Genomic DNA, 16,571 nt, shown 5'->3' with positions numbered 1-16,571 from the left:
AGCCTTCGGAGCCTCAAAATCGCCTGCAGAGCTCCCAAAATATCCAGAGTTACTACTAAAATGGTTCTGTTCTGTTTAAATGCTTTTTCGAAGTTGCACGGCCGTTCTCCCGATCGCACAACCGTGCACTTTAAGCATTATTGGTGGTGGGCCACCGTACTGCATGACGTCACAGATCGTTGACTGGTCTTCGGTCACGCACGGGCGTTCCAGACTTGGCACGGGCGTTCCACACCGGCATTTTGTTGCACGCCTTGACTTGTAGTCGTTCAGCTCCGAGGTGTTCCTGGGATGTCGGATCCGCACGATCGTTCTTGGTCGGGAACGGTCGTTCCATATCGGGCTTGCCTTCAGTGCCTTGCACGGTGAGTTGCACGCCTGGTTCACTGCCGGGTCTTCTTGGTTTGTCGGATATGCACGGTCGTGCATATGGCCGCATGACCGTGCCAAACGCCCAGGTCAGTTTTCTTCACAGAATCTTCGCAGCCTTGTCGTTTTGTCCGGAAAGTCCTCGTTTTCGCTATCATCTTGTCTGGTATGCTGTTTTAGGCCTGTAAACAAAAATGTAGATAATTAAGTATCCGAATGACGGTTTTACGGCCGAAAACGCATAAAATGGGGGTAAAACGGGGGACTAAAATATGTGTAAATTAGCGAATATCAAATCTCCCCACACTTGAACCTTGCTTGTCCTCAAGCAAGCAGAACTAAAAAGCAATAAAAGACGGAAAGAAACAAGTACGATAATTTACACACTATTTTATTGAAAACTACTATAAACGGTTAGCCGGTTTGTCGAAAGACATCATCAAAAGACTCAAACCCAACAAGCATATGCAATTAACAAGCGACAACCAAAAAGCCGTGACTTCACATTTAATTGACTCACATACTAATCTTCACACGACTCACAATGTTCACACACTCGGTTTTATTTATGAAACATACATAAAATGTGTATGTGTAAACACTCAACGCCTAGTCAATGAAACATGTAATATCATAAGCTTGTCATAAGATCTCGTCTCCACCAACTAACATGCAAATAAGTGTAAATCAAGAGGTCTTTACGGGTTGTAACGTTAGGCTTGGGCGAAGGGTATGGAAGTGGACATTTAAAGTGGCGAAAATGGTTAAAACTCGGTTTTAGCGTTTAACTAGCAAGAAAATAATACAACTATACATACAAACGCCTTAAAAGGGCGACTAAAGCGCAATCGAGCTTATCAACGAAATTTTAACATTTAAGCATTCAAAATTTCTCGATTTCTATCAACTTCACCCTATTTTAGGGTGTTTTATTTTCTGGGTTGTTTTTTTTTATTATATATATATATATATAAATAACTATACAATAAACCGAAACAAATGCTAGTTAAACGATTATTTTGTCCGAGTTTCAACACTAAAAAGGGTTTAAAACATACAAAGGCTAAATTTGGCTAAGTGGACGATAATGTGGGTAAACAAAGGTAAACGGGAAAGCTCGACATGGTTAATCCTAAAGGGTAATATAAGGTGAACGGAAAGCACAACACAAAGAACAAGGCTTACAACAAAGGGGTAATCTAAGTGCCTCTATCACTTTTACACAAATTCACAAGTTCATGGTTTTAACAAGCATACTAGTGACAAGTTCTATATTACACATAACATCCGGCTCACTCCTATATCCGAAATGAACAAATATATAACAATAGGCTCAAATATGCTCACGTAACGGATGGAATGGGTAAAAGTGTGAAAACTATCATGTAAGTCTTTCTTTGTTTGTCACGTTTTCCGGTTTCCTTTTTCAAAAATATTTTGCTTGTCGAGTTTTTATCAAGTCCGATGCTTTCTAAAACACAATCAACCGGTTTATTTACTAAAATATATACAAAATACAGGTATTTTTGAATGATTTTTCTGATTTTTTTTTTCTTTTTTTTTATATAAACATGAGGACAAACAAAGTTAACAAAGTTAACCCCCTCCCTACACTTGAACTTCGCATTGTCCCCAATGCGAAACCCGAAATATAGAGAAAAAGGATAATAGTACTCCCCTCAAGATGATATCTGATGAATCGAGGCTTCCAAAGCTGCGTCTGTCATATGCTCCGGTCAAAGACTTGATAGCCACAATCTGCAAATATGTCATATGGTACAGCACAACAGAACAGTAACAGAATAAACCCAAATAAACCATAATGTACATAAATACTACCAATCCAAACAAAGACATAACATAAAGTAAAGTGTTTTGAAAAATAAAATACAATCCGAGGGTGTTTGAAATACTAAGCAAAAAGAACACCCGAAATAACAAGTACTAATAATAACCATAAAAACCACCAAGGAAAATCACCACCAACTCCTACTCGTCATCGCCGTCATCGTCTCTCGTGAAGGATGGGCCCGCACCACCATAACCAGGTGGGTTCCACGGTGGGAACTGTGGAGGGTGCTGGAAGTAGTCGGGATATGCATGGTGCATCTCTCCGAATAAGTACGAAAACCCGGCACTCACCCCCTGGTATAAGCTCTCCTGGCTCTGCCTCAGCTGATCCTGCGTGGCCCTGAGCTGATCCTGACTAGCCCAGATCTGGTCCTGGCTGGTCCTAATCTGGTCGATGTACGTACCATGTTGTTCCTGCGTGACACGCATTTGCTAGAACTGCTGATAAAACTCAGGCCAGTCCTGGTGCTGGTAGAACTCATGGTGCTGTGGCTGGTGTGGCGGTGTCTGGTGTGGCGGTGTGTGGTGTGGCGGTGTGTGTGGCTGGTGCTGCTCATGCATCTCTACATCTTCTTCCTCTTCCTCTGCTGGGAGCGAGGGTAACGGGTCCCAGACCTCGTTATTCAGCCCCCTCAACCTATCCCCGTGATCAGTCTCGACAATAACCCCCATCGCCTTCAGCGACCTGATGTCAACATGCACTCCCTCAGTAATCAGGGTGAGACTCTGAAGTACCTCATCAGTCATGAGGTGTTCGTTGTATGCAAGTTCGATCACATATTGACCGCCATGTATCTGACTGTTAGGGGTCCTTCCTGGGCTCTTCACAAAGTATTCAGCCATACGCGCCGCTAAATTAATTGGCGCCTTCTCCACCAATGTGTAAAGAAAAATTAGATCTGGTGTTGGACAGTTACCAAGACTGTCCATGCGCCCGCATATAGTGTGGCTAAACACATGGTGCATCACCCGCACCAGAGGGTCTTTAAGTCGTGAGGCCTTTGACATCCTTGGGTTGTATGGGTCCCCAACGGCATTTGCAGCCCAAAACTCATCCCTAGCTGCATCAGACGGGAAAGTGAACTGCTCTGTGAAGACATTGGGATCATCCATGTCTTCCCTAGTGTAAATCCCAAGTCTCCTTCCCAGACGACCAACCGACCACCGGTGCCATTTACCACACAATCGGAAAGCTATCCGCTCCTTGTGGCGGAATTTGGGTCTTCGCACAGCAACTGGCTTTTCATAAGCATATGATGCAAAGAACTCTATGGTAAGCTCCAAGTACACGGGTCGGTTGCAACAGACCAGATTTATAAGTGGACGACTCATCATATTTTCTAAACGGTCGTATTGATTAAGTTCTTGCATAACTTCCCAATCAAGCCATCTAGGGACTCCGAATTGCCCCCTCCGGGCCCATAACTCGTCTCTTTTAGGAATGCACAAAGCTTCACGCTCGTTGTTAGGATCGAACTGTAGGAAGGGATGATCCATCTGTAATGGGGTACATTGTTAGAAAGACAGAAACAGGAGAAAATGGAATTGAAAACAGCCGAGCAGCAAATTATGAAGCTTCTGTCCAACTGATCTGGGCATCCGGCACGGGCGTGCGGCGATATGCACGGTCGTGCATCACCGACGAAGTGCACCATCTGCCCAGCAAACTCGGAATCGCACGGCGTGCGAACATCGGAACGACCGTGCAACTCCGAACCAACATCAGAAGCACTGAACACCCAGAAAGGCACGACCGTTCCATACAAGAACGACCGTGCAACGCCGATTCTGCAGTATTTCGAACCCCTGATTTAATAACAGCCTGATTTTTCGCAAATTTCAACAAGTATTGGGCCAACAGGGGTCGGAATCACAATCGGGTGTTCACGATACTTTGATTCAACAAGGGTTAGGGTTTCGATTTGTTTATGAAGAGAACCCTAATAAATCCCTTGTTGAATCGGAAGAAATCTAACTAGAAAGCAAGAAAACAAGAAATCTAACACTAAAGACGTACCGTGCGAAGTTGGGTGCGAGATCGTGCGAAAAATCGTGCGATTTGGTGTAAAAACCGCTATGGAACGGCTGCAGCTGCTAGGGTTCGCGAATGAGGGATTTTGCTGCAGATGAGGGTATATATAATGTGCAAAATGACAAAAATGCCCCCAGCCTGCCGCACGGTCGTTCGCCGTTTGGCACGGGCGTGCGAATCCAACGACTCTCATTTTCCTCGGTGATGCACCGAGGGTGCGACCCACCGTGCCGGAACCTCGAAAACGCACGGTCGTGCGGATCCTGGCACGGGCGTGCATCAGCTGCAGATCAGAATTTTCTGCAGAAGCTATTTCCAGCAACTGTTTTGGCCGTTTTTCGCCATTTTTTCGACACACCAACTGTTCTAACAATATTGCAACATAGAACCCTTGCTCGGCACGAATAGAAACTGTACAAACTAACGGAAACTACCTAACTAACCTAAATTACGCTAAAACTATAAAAACATAAAAATGGACAATTTTGCCCCTATAGCGCCAAAGACGCTCCTGCTACATTTTTGTCAGCGAGTCAGTAGCGTAGACTCATGCTAAATTTTTGTCGACGAGTCGATAGCAAGACTCCAAGCTAAAACTAGAAAATAAATCCTAAATGACTAAACTACCCCTAAAGCGCAAAATACGCTCTTGCTGCATTTTTGATCCACGAGTCAGCAGCGTAGACTCTCTCCTCCCCACACTTATGATGTGTGCGGGGTTTGGAGCTCAACGACCTCCATCACCGACTCTGTCGGCCCGGCAACGTATAACTTCAAGCGATGCCCATTTACTTTGAAAATAACGCCGTCCGCGTTCTCTATTGCAACAGTCCCATACGGAAATACCTCTTTAACCGTGTATGGGCCTGTCCAACGTGAATGGAGCTTTCCGGGAAATAAGCGCAACCGTGAGTTGTAAAGAAGGACAAGATCGCCCGCTTGGAATTCTTTGTGGTCCTTCAAGCGTTTATCATGCAATCTCTTCGTGCGCTCCTTGTACAACACGGAGTTCTCATAAGCGCGCTGTCGCAACTCTTCCAACTCGTGAATCTGGAGGAACCGGGCTTCACCTCCGGCTTTTAGGTCCAGATTTGCGGTCTTTAGCGCCCACATCGCTTTATGTTCCAGCTCAACCGGTAAATGGCATGCCTTTCCGTAAACAAGCCTAAAGGGAGTAGTCCCAATAGGCGTCTTGTAAGCCGTACGGAAGGCCCACAACGCTTCATCAAGCTTATCTGACCAATCCTTGCGGTTTGCACCTACTGATCGCTCAAGGATTCTTTTCAGCCCCCGGTTCGTGACTTCCACCTGCCCGCTTGTCTGTGGATGATAGGGCGTGGATAGACGGTGATGCACACCGTAACGGGACAAGGCTCTCTCGAGCTGAGTATTGCAAAAGTGCGTCCCTCTGTCACTGATAAGCGCTTTCGGAGCGCCGAACCGGGCAAATAAGCTTTTCAAAAATCTCACGACCACCCTGGCATCATTGGTGGGCAAGGCCTATGCCTCCGCCCACTTCGATAGATAGTCAACCGCGACCAGGATGTACTTATTACCTCGTGGGGGGGGAAATGGTCCCATGAAGTCTATCCCCCAGATATCAAAGACTTCACAAACCTGAATCCAAGTCTGAGGCATTTCATCACGTGCCGATATATTTGTCGCTCTCTGGCAAGCATCGCACGCTCTAACCCAACTCTGCGCATCACGAAATATAGTAGGCCAATAAAACCCGGAGTCCAACACTTTCTTGGCGGTAAAGTTGGCTCCATGGTGGCCTCCGGTAGGTCCCTCGTGACAGTGGCGCAGAATATCGGTCGCCTCCTTTCCTGAAACACATCTCCTAATCACCTGATCAGCACCAACCCGAAACAAGTAAGGGTCATCCCAAATGTAGTGCTTGACATCCGAAAAGAATTTTCTCTTTTGCTGGTGAGTCAACCCTTTAATCAGAATCCCGCAAGCAAGGTAGTTCGCAAGGTCAGCGAACCATGGCGACTCATCGCATATCTCAACACTCATCAAAGACTCGTGTGGGAAGTTGTCATTTATGGAATCCCAACGCGCGTCCACGATGTCTCCATGCTCTAATCGAGATAGATGGTCAGCCGCTACATTCAACGCACCCTTTTTATCCTGAATCTCAATATCAAACTCCTGCAGCAACAAGATCCACCTGATCAGACGTGGCTTAGCGTCCTGCTTGCTGAAGAGATATCGGATGGCTGCGTGATCAGTATACACAACGGTTTTCGAAAGCACCAAGTACGATCTAAATTTGTCAAATGCGAAAACGACCGCCAAGAGCTCTTTTTCAGTCGTGGTATAATGCTCTTGAGCGTCGTGAAGAGTTTTGCTCGCATAATAGATCGGGTGAAAGTGCTTTTCTCTCTTTTGACCAAGAACGGCCCCTATGGCGTAATCACTCGCGTCGCACATAATCTCAAACGGAAAACTCCAGTCCGGTGCAACTAAAATAGGGGCCTCAATCAACTTTTGCTTGAGAAGGTCAAAGGCTCTCAAGCAATCATCTCCGAATATGAACGGAGCGTCTTTCTCCAACAGACGGGTCATGGGTCTGGCGATTTTTGAAAAATCTTTAATGAATCGCCGATAGAATCCGGCATGACCGAGAAAGCTCCGTATCGCTCTAACAGAGGTGGGAGGCGGAAGTCGTGAAATGATATCCACTTTGGCTGGATCGACCTCCATACCAGCATGCGAAATCTTGTGTCCCAGAACTATGCCCTCCTTCACCATGAAGTGGCATTTCTCCCAGTTCAGGACTAGATTCGTCTCCTCACACCTCTTCAACATCTTTCTCAAATTTTCCAAGCAGTGATCGAAGGAATCCCCAAATACCTAAAAATCATCCATGAAAACCTCCATGGAATCCTCGATCATGTCATGGAAAATTGCAACCATGCATCTCTGGAAGGTCGCTGGTGCATTACACAACCCAAAAGGCATCCGCCGGTAGGCGAATGTGCCGAAGGAGCATGTAAAGGTAGTCTTCTCCTGATCCTCAGGAGCGATAGGAATCTGAAAGTACCCAGAGAATCCGTCAAGGAAACAGTAATACAACTTCCCCGACAGACGTTCCAACATCTGGTCGATGAATGGAAGCGGGAAGTGATCCTTGCGAGTAGCATCATTGAGCTTGCGGTAGTCAATGCAAACTCGCCACCCAGTGACGGTACGGGTAGGAATTAGCTCATTCCTATCATTCGAGACTACAGTCATACCACCTTTCTTAGGTACAACTTGCACCGGACTCACCCACACAGAGTCAGAAATAGGATAAATCATGCCGGCATCCAACAATTTAATCACCTCCTTTTTCACCACGTCCTGCATATTTGGATTTAAACATCTCTGATGCTGTGCACATGGTTTGTACTCGTCTTCCATCAGAATCTTGTGAGTACAAAAAGAAGGATTGATGCCTTGATATCCATGATTTTCCATGCAATGGCTCTCTTATGAAGTCTCAGAACCTCGAGAAGCCGATTTTTCTCATCCTTTTCCAATGATGCTGAAATTATGACCGGTAGGCGACGCTCCTCGTCCAGAAATGCGTACTCGAGATGTGGCGGGAGTTCTTTCAACTCCAAAGGCGTCGGATCATCAACCGAAGGCTCTGCTTCCCCCTTTTTCACATGGTCAATTTCAAGAAATCTCTCCGGACTCTGGGAACCATCGTCACCAATCTGATAGACTGGCTGCTCGAAGTCGTGGCCCTCCTGCGTAATGCCAATCAGGTCCCCACACGACAGACGTGTGTCCGAATCAATCTCGTCAATAGTACCTTGAAAATGAGAGCACACACATGCATCGACAATGTCGACGTAATAAAGCTTGTCATCGTGACATTGCGGATGCTGCATCAATCTTTTGATATCGAATGTCACGTGCTCATCATTCACTCGGAGCGTGATTTGGCCAGCTGCCACATCAACAATCGTCCTCGCTGTGTTGAGGAAAGGACGTCCAAGTATCAAAGGTACCCTTGAATCTTCATCCATGTCAAGGATAACAAAGTCCACGGGGAAAACAAATTTATCGATTTTTACTAGCATGTTTTCCACAAATCCGCGCGGATACTTTATTGAGCGATCTGCCAACCGAATGCTCATCCTAGTGGGTGACGGCTCACCCAGATCCAGTTTAGTAAAAACTTATACGGCATAAGGTTAATATTTCTGCATAAACTGCTCCGCCAACTGATTCCAGGTCCTGATGGACCCGGCAGGAAGTGACATAAGCCAAGCTCTAGCTTTGTCACGTAACGAAAACGGAAACAACCTCAACCGAATCGCATCCTCCGAAACACCTATAATCCTAAATGTCGAACAGACAGCGAGAAAAGCAGCGATATGTCTCCCAGGATCCTCATGCTCACGTCCGTCAAACTGTACAGAATTTTGTACCATATTAATAATACTAGGTCTAATTTCAAAAGTAGGAGTATCTATAGTAGGCTGAAGGATACTCGGCTCCAGGCCTGCCCTTCCGGGCTGGTTTGTTTCATTCAGCGGTCGGTCGTCGTCCGCCATGACGACTCTCTCCTCGTCCCCTGAGCTTTCGTCTTCAGAGATAATCACCGGCTCGTCGATTGCATTTGCTATGCGTTGTGCAACGACGAGCGACCTTTCGCGCAGCCTCTTACTTCTTCTAAGATTATGCGCTGGTTCTTCAGTCGGCTCAGCAATAGCGGGCGCAGGAGTTGAGGACATCAACCTGCAAACGAAAAACTGACACAATGAATATTTTATTAATAAAATAATGTTGTTTTTTTTTTGAATAGAAGCAGAATATGTATAAATATGGGCTGTAAAATTTATAAAAATCCGAAAATGGGCCGAAATTTTTATAAAAATTAAAGCTACGAAAATAATCGAATCGGCTAGTACAAGAATGATTTTTAAGAGCCGAAAACTCAAAGAATAAATGAATAAATAAATCCGGATTTGAACAAATAAATAGAATAAAAATTTACAAGTGTACAAAAGAATCACGAAAATGAATAAATTGAATTAAAAGCAAGAAATATTAACAAATAAAGCAACAAATAAATAATCACGAAAATATACACAAATATTAACAAGTATATACACCGATAACACAATGACTCGGGTCGTTCCTAAAACTCGCTATTTCCCCGGCAACGGCGCCAAAAACTTGGTACGTGCGTGACTACACATATTTTTAAAATGAAATTACACACGAATTGGTTTTAAATTTATTAAAGTGAGTATTACTTTTACATCAAAACACACACGAAAGGGCAAGTGTACCCCGTCATATATGTAGTAAAGTATCGGTAAGAACCAAGTATCGATCCATGGAAATGGGCGGAGAAATAATACTAGACCTTTGCCACTAAATTACCGGTAAAAACATAAATGGTATTGGTTTTAATTAAACTAAAGTAAGCACAAATAAAAACTTATAAAACATAGTAGATTATATATAAATAGCCTTGCTCAATACACAACCACAGCATGTCAACTAAGTCAGTTTTGGCACTAGAAGCATTCGGTCAATTTTCCATTTCGAGACAATTAGTATCCCTTTCGGGAATCCTAACATGACAATCATTCGGAAAGTTAAAACGATAACTTTAACCACCTAAAATTGTTCTTTAACGTGCGATTGATTAATGTCTACAAAAATCTCCTAAAAATAAGTTAGTCATCCGTTAGGAGTTTTCTAACCTCACTTAATCAAGGAAAGCAACACCGATAAACACAATGCAACCACCGAGACAAGCATAAACTAGATTAAATCACAACCGAGTTCATTTTACAAATCTTGCACATAAATTCACCAAGATAGCAATTTTGGCCGAAACTACTAACTAAGCTAACAAATCATGGCAAGAATTCGTAACAACACCATCTAACCCGTTAGAGTCCTTCCGTGAGGGCAAGCTCTCTTGATTAATAATAATTGCATTTTATTAAACCACTAACCCGTTAGAGTATCATGGTGCCTACATTTTAACCAAGTTAAACTAGTTAACCAAATTAAAAGTTTACTAATACATGATTAAATAAGCTTCATTTTGCAACTATCTTACCTAACCAAGCACCAATCATCCAACACAATTACTTATAATCAAGAAATCAATATCAATAACAAGGTTGCAAACTAATCATCAAAGATAATCATAGAAAACACTTCAAAATGTCATTACAAACATAGATTGACATACTACAAGCTATAATCAAGCAAGGGATTGTTGTGTTTTTGCCCAAAGGCTTACATTAATACATAATAATCAGTCTAGATGCTTGAAACATAACAAAATTATGGAAAGATTTGAGAAACCAAACCATAAACAAGCATAAGAATGAGAATCTGGATAGTAAATGAGCAAAACCGGGCAATGTGGCTTGAATCCGAGTGAAAGCAGCAGCCTTCGGAGCCTCAAAATCGCCTGCAGAGCTCCCAAAATATCCAGAGTTACTACTAAAATGGTTCTGTTCTGTTTAAATGCTTTTTCGAAGTTGCACGGCCGTTCTCCCGATCGCACGACCGTGCACTTTAAGCATTATTGGTGGTGGGCCACCGTACTGCATGACGTCACAGATCGTTGACTGGTCTTCGGTCACGCACGGGCGTTCCAGACTTGGCACGGGCGTTCCGCTCCGAGGTGTTCCTGGGATGTCAGCTCCGAGGTGTTCCTGGGATGTCAGATCCGCACGATCGTTCTTGATCGGGAACGGTCGTTCCATATCGGGCTTGCCTTCAGTGCCTTGCACGGTGAGTTGCACGCCTGGTTCACTGCCGGGTCTTCTTGGTTTGTCGGATATGCACGGTCGTGCATATCCGCATGACCGTGCCAAACGCCCAGGTCAGTTTTCTTCACAGAATCTTCGCAGCCTTGTCGTTTTGTCCGGAAAGTCCTCGTTTTCGCTATCATCTTGTCTGGTATGCTGTTTTAGGCCTGTAAACAAAAATGTAGATAATTAAGTATCCGAATGACGGTTTTACGTCCGAAAACGCATAAAATGGGGGTAAAACAGGGGACTAAAATATGTGTAAATTAGCGAATATCAGCAAAAGTAAACCAATCTCCGTCGGAGATCAGTTTATAGAACATGCAGAACAAAGGGACAGAGGGCTCACCGGAAACGGCTGCACAAGACAACTCGAAGTGCACCACTCTCATAAACCCTAAGGGATGCAACTGAGAGAAATGAACCCCAAAGTGGCGAAGTAAAGCAACCTTGAAAGGCGAAAGAGGGTACCGGACTCCACAAGAGGAAAATGCCAGTGTATAAAGGGGAATTCTGTCCGGCGTACACTCAGCCGATTCATTAGGGCCCGGCAAAGAAGGAGAAAACTGCTCAGGAATGTTATATGTCTCGACAAAGGACTTCAAGTCCTTCGCTGTCAAGACTGATCTTATCACTGAACGGCCGGAACGGCTCATGATAGATGCAGAAATGGCGATCGGAGAAATGTTAAGAAAATGAGAAACAAAGGATGATAATGGAAACTGAACGAGAATTCAAGAAGGCTAAAAGGATATTTAAAGATATAACTGGTAGTGATGATAACCGTCACATCACCGTCCTTTCAAAATTCAAAAAACGGGGCACGTGTATTGATGGGATTAAACCCCACCATTAATATTCGGCAGGCTAAGTAGAGGGTAAATAATGATCACTTAGGGCCCGGGCCCACATTTTCTAAAACAAAAATTACCTTCTGAAAAAAACAGGTATAGCTCAGCCCCGGATCATGAGCCTTGGGTCTCAGAGGCAGGGACTAAATCTGACTGACGACGGGCCAATGGATTGCTCCATTTACCCGGTTTGGGCTGATGTCACAAAAGCCCAACACACAAGGCCCACAAATGAGTTTACTTCTCCATTAAGGCTTTCCCCATGAGAATACGAGCGGGAAATAAGAATTCAGAAAAGGAGAGGAACATTTAATGTCCGATGTAAATGGCATCTTGGCTGGCATGGTACTTCTCCAGCCGTAAACATTAAATGAGGCTATCATCTCGCCACTGGGGATCAGACACGTGTCTGAGCCCACCGAAGATTACCAGAAACCGTTGGATCACTTCAACCAATATCCCACATGCAAGATAAGGCTACTTGCTTATATAGGAAGACGAAAACGGTAACAAGAAGGTATGAACACATTTAACACACTCTCATTTACTCTCCCTTCACTGGTTCCGACCAATATTCTTACACATTAAACACACTCAAGCATTTATTAGATTCACACCTTGGAGGAACTATTCCGGTGATCATACTCATCGGGATAAACTCCTTTCATTCTCCGGCAAGTTTACTTACTCTCACGTCGGAGCTTGGTCATGGATCCCCCTCCCGGGGTCCCCCGTGGTGAGGCTAACGGTTTATTCTTTTGTAGCAACGAAGACAGAAGCATCTTGACGTCAGCGAAGATCCATTTAACGTCAGCCGGGATTTGGGTATTCGACACCACCTACCATAGCTTGCGGAATTACCGGAGGACATCCATGGAGATCTGGTTATTGAAACAAAAGCCTCTGTTTTTTGTAATCATCGCACTCATCACTGTAGTTGGGGGAACAAAGTGTACAAGTGCCATTCTGGTAGGCCCAGAAGCTGTAAAAGTAATCTCAATATTTGATGTTCGATAATCAAGATCACCGAGTTCGAGCCAAGTCGCAAAAACGCAGCAACATGTTTATGTTTTCTGTTTTAATAATTATTGGATCAGACTATTTATTATGTTTTTATTTGTTTCGATTTGGGCCAGAAGCCGACAAACGTTGGGTCATTAGGAGTTTCAGAAATGCCTCCAACGTTACTCATTGGGAAGCCCGTAAACAAAATTACGCTCTATCAAGTTGTGAAAAATTATGGTGGTTTCAAGAAGTTGATTGAAGATGACGCATGGAACACGATTGCTTTGCAATGTGGTTTTGATTGTGAAGACGCTAAGGAAGTGAAGATCGCATACATAAGGTACGGTCATTTGTTAGAGTGGTACTTTGAAGTGATGAGGATCAAACGCAAGAAGAATGGAAGCGAGGAACATGAAGCGGCTAAAGTGCTGCTAAAGATAACGAAGGAATAAAGGTGGTGGAAAGTAAAGATGAACTGGATCTTGTAATAATCAGGGCCGGCCCTGAGAATTCATGTACCCTGTTCGAGCTCGAAAAACGTGCCCTTAGGTTTTAACTAAATAAAAAATTTAAGCTAGTTTTTTCATACAACTTTGAACGGTTGACAAAAATATAGCAATCGATAAACAATGCAATTAACAAAATACAAAATATAGTATTCGAATGAATGACATGCCGTAAAAACTAATAAGCTAATAGCTAACCAATGATTCGTGAAGCTCTCCTTGCATTCTTGATAGCAAATTGGTGAATCAACTCTTCACAGTTTATATCATCTAAGACTTCATTCTCGATAGCAATCATCGCCAACCCACTAAGTCTTTCTTGGGACATTGAAGATCGTAGGTAAGATTTCAATAACTTCAACTTCGAAAAACTTCTTTCTGCAGATGCCACAGTGACTGGAATAGTCAACAGTATTCTATATGCAATGCATGCTTCTGGGGAATAACCGTCTTCTTTCATATACTCCAAAACATCTGCAGGACTGCTAAATTTATTGGTTAGTGAGTCACGAAATAAATTAAGCTCTGTATAAAGTGCCTCGCCATCAATATCCGATTTTTCTTTAAACCTGAGTGCATTTTCAAGACAATGACAAGACGACTTAAGATCTTCATCTTTAATAATCCTCAACGTACGTGGAAACAAAAAACCAAATAAACCCTCGTACCATTTAAATTGTTCAAATCTTTTCTCTAAAGAAGCAATAGCTTGATCCACAATATATAAGAAAAAGTTTACTCTGAAATTCTCTTCTACTGTAAATGCAACTTCTTCGCTACTAGAAGTCTCATCTTTTCTTTTTTTCCTTTTAATCTTACGTTTTTCTTTAAATATGGGATCAATTTCCATATCACTAGCAATCTCCATAGCTTCTTCAATCGCTTTAAGAAAACCGGTTTCTCTATAATCCTTAAAGTACTCAATCAAATTGTTTATTTCTTGAATAGCAATTTCAAGATGCATATCCTTTGCTTGTAATTTTTTGCTCACAATATTCACCCGGTTTAACACTTCATACCAAATAACAATTGATACCAAAAAATCAAATCTACTAAGTTGATTTTCTGCTAAAGCTAATGCTTCCTCTGCAATAGCAGCATCACTATCTGTCTCTCCAACTTCAAGCAAAGCTTCCCGCACATCATCAAGTTGCAATTTGATTGCCTTAACACTCTCAAAACGACTTTCCCAACGAGTTTGAGACAATGACTTTAGACTCCAGTTTTTCACATTATCTTTCAAAATTTGCCAACGATTGATAGAATTTGCAAAAATAGTATAAATCCGTTGGATGTGTCCAAAAAAACTCTTTCCTTTAACACAACTATAAGCCATATCACATAATGTAAGGTTAAGTGAATGGCTACCACAAGGAGTGTAACATGCTCTTGTGGTTTTTCCACATCAACAATAGGCGGATTAGGCGTCAAAAATTTTTGCATAGCACCCTTTTGTGACTTCACCAATTCATCTTGTCGTTTCCTCTTTTGACGTTTTTGCCATCCGGATGGTTGTTTAGGAGCCATTAAGTCATTAACGCCTAAATAATGTTCGACAACAACATAAATGAATTGAACTGAAATTCGACATAGATGAACTGAAATCAAAAGATTCAAATCACTTAAACAGATTATTATTTAGTAAAATTCGACATAAATGTAAAATTCACCTAACCATCCATAATCCAAAAAACAAAACAGATTATTATTTAGTTATATAACTACAGGTATTGAAAATAATAAACACTTTATTACAATTTCAATCCAAAGCATATGAGAATCAAATAAATGAATAATCAAACAAAATTCTAGGCTTCTAGCATATCACAAAAGTCAAAAACCCACCTGTAAAAGCCGATCGGTATCCCCTGTTCCGTCACGTTTCTTTTCTGAATCAATGATGATTGCCGCCCACCACTTTATGTTTTTTAATTAGTTTTTAGATAATATTTGGGTATTGGGCTCACTAACCTAATGGGCTAAATAGTTTAAACAATAGGATTTTTTTTAAGTGGGCCTATGTTAATATTTTTTTGGTTATACCCTATTAAAAAAATTTTTTACATATATAATATCGGATTTTTTTTAAAAATTACGGGCCCTACGAAATCACGGGCCCTGTTCGGTTGTCCTCTCCGCCCCTCTTAAGGGCCGGCTCTGGTAATAATAATCAAAGTCACCGGCAAGAAAAACGAATAGCATGAAGAACGAACTGTGGCTGCTCTGATTAAGGGGTAAAATGATGTTCGATAATCAAGATCGCTGAGTTCGAGACAAGTCGCAAAAACACAGCAACATGTTTACGTTTTCTATTTTAATAGTTATTGGGTCAGTCTATTTATTATGTTTTTATTGGTTTCGATTTGGGCCAGAGGCCAACAAACTTTGGGTCATTAGTTAAGAGTCCATCAGGGTTAAATATGGTTTAGTATTGGGCTTGTTTTGACAGAGTGTGTGACAATGGATATAACCGCTTAAACGGTTTTTAGGGGATCGACATGTCGATTTAGGTAGCGCTGTGCAACGGTTCAGAACCGGAGCGAACCGAATCGAACCGGGACCAAACCAGAACCGTTTGATTCTAAATATAAGAACCGGAACTGAACCATATTCTAACGGTTCCGGTTCAGTTCGGAACCGGGTTAAACGGTTCTAGCGTAAACGGTTCTTGCCGGAACCGGTTGTCAATTAAATCCTAAAACTAAGAACAAAATAAAAACAATTAAAACAATAAACCGTTTAAAACATAGAACAAAGAGTTGCAACATCCACAATTCAAATTAATCATAGTAAAGTAGAAACAATAAAAGTTTTAAACCGAAACTATACAATTTAGAAAACCAAAAGTTAACTAAAAAACTCTTAATTAACCATCACAAAAACTTCAATCAAACATTATGTCAAAACTATTTTAATATTCTTTAATACCAAATACATTTTTTTAAATATAATATTTTAAGTTTAAATGAATGAATAGGGTTTTTAAATATATTATTTAAAGATTAAACCTAAACGGGTTCTAGCGGTTCTTTAAACAGAACCGTCGGTTATAACCGGAACCGAACCGGGAACCATTTTCTCCTAAAATTAAGAACCAGAACCAGAACCGGACCTGAAATACAACAATACGGTTCGGTTCTGGCGGTTCTGATTCGGTTCCCCGGTTCTAGCG

At 42.3% G+C, this 16,571-nt stretch overlaps 1 protein-coding gene across 1 annotated transcript; it reads right to left on the bottom strand.

Annotated features, from left to right (window-relative positions):
• Positions 1-13,592: 13,592 nt before the first annotated feature.
• On the bottom strand, positions 13,593-14,735 carry LOC118485786 (zinc finger MYM-type protein 1-like). The gene has a single exon (XM_035982236.1). It carries the CDS (start codon positions 14,733-14,735, stop codon positions 13,593-13,595), a length of 1,143 nt encoding a protein of 380 aa, XP_035838129.1.
• Positions 14,736-16,571: the final 1,836 nt, after the last annotated feature.

This window comes from Helianthus annuus, chromosome 13 (genome assembly GCF_002127325.2).
Source record: "Helianthus annuus cultivar XRQ/B chromosome 13, HanXRQr2.0-SUNRISE, whole genome shotgun sequence".
In the NCBI taxonomy this organism is placed as follows: domain Eukaryota; kingdom Viridiplantae; phylum Streptophyta; class Magnoliopsida; order Asterales; family Asteraceae; genus Helianthus; species Helianthus annuus.
Note: the sequence above shows the minus strand (reverse complement) of the source record. Positions and strands in the feature narration are given on the sequence as shown.

Excerpts from the sequence above, each read along its gene's own strand:
- LOC118485786 (XM_035982236.1), bottom strand. The coding sequence starts at position 14,735 with ATGGCTTATAGTTGTGTTAAAGGAAAGAGTTTTTTTGGACACATCCAA.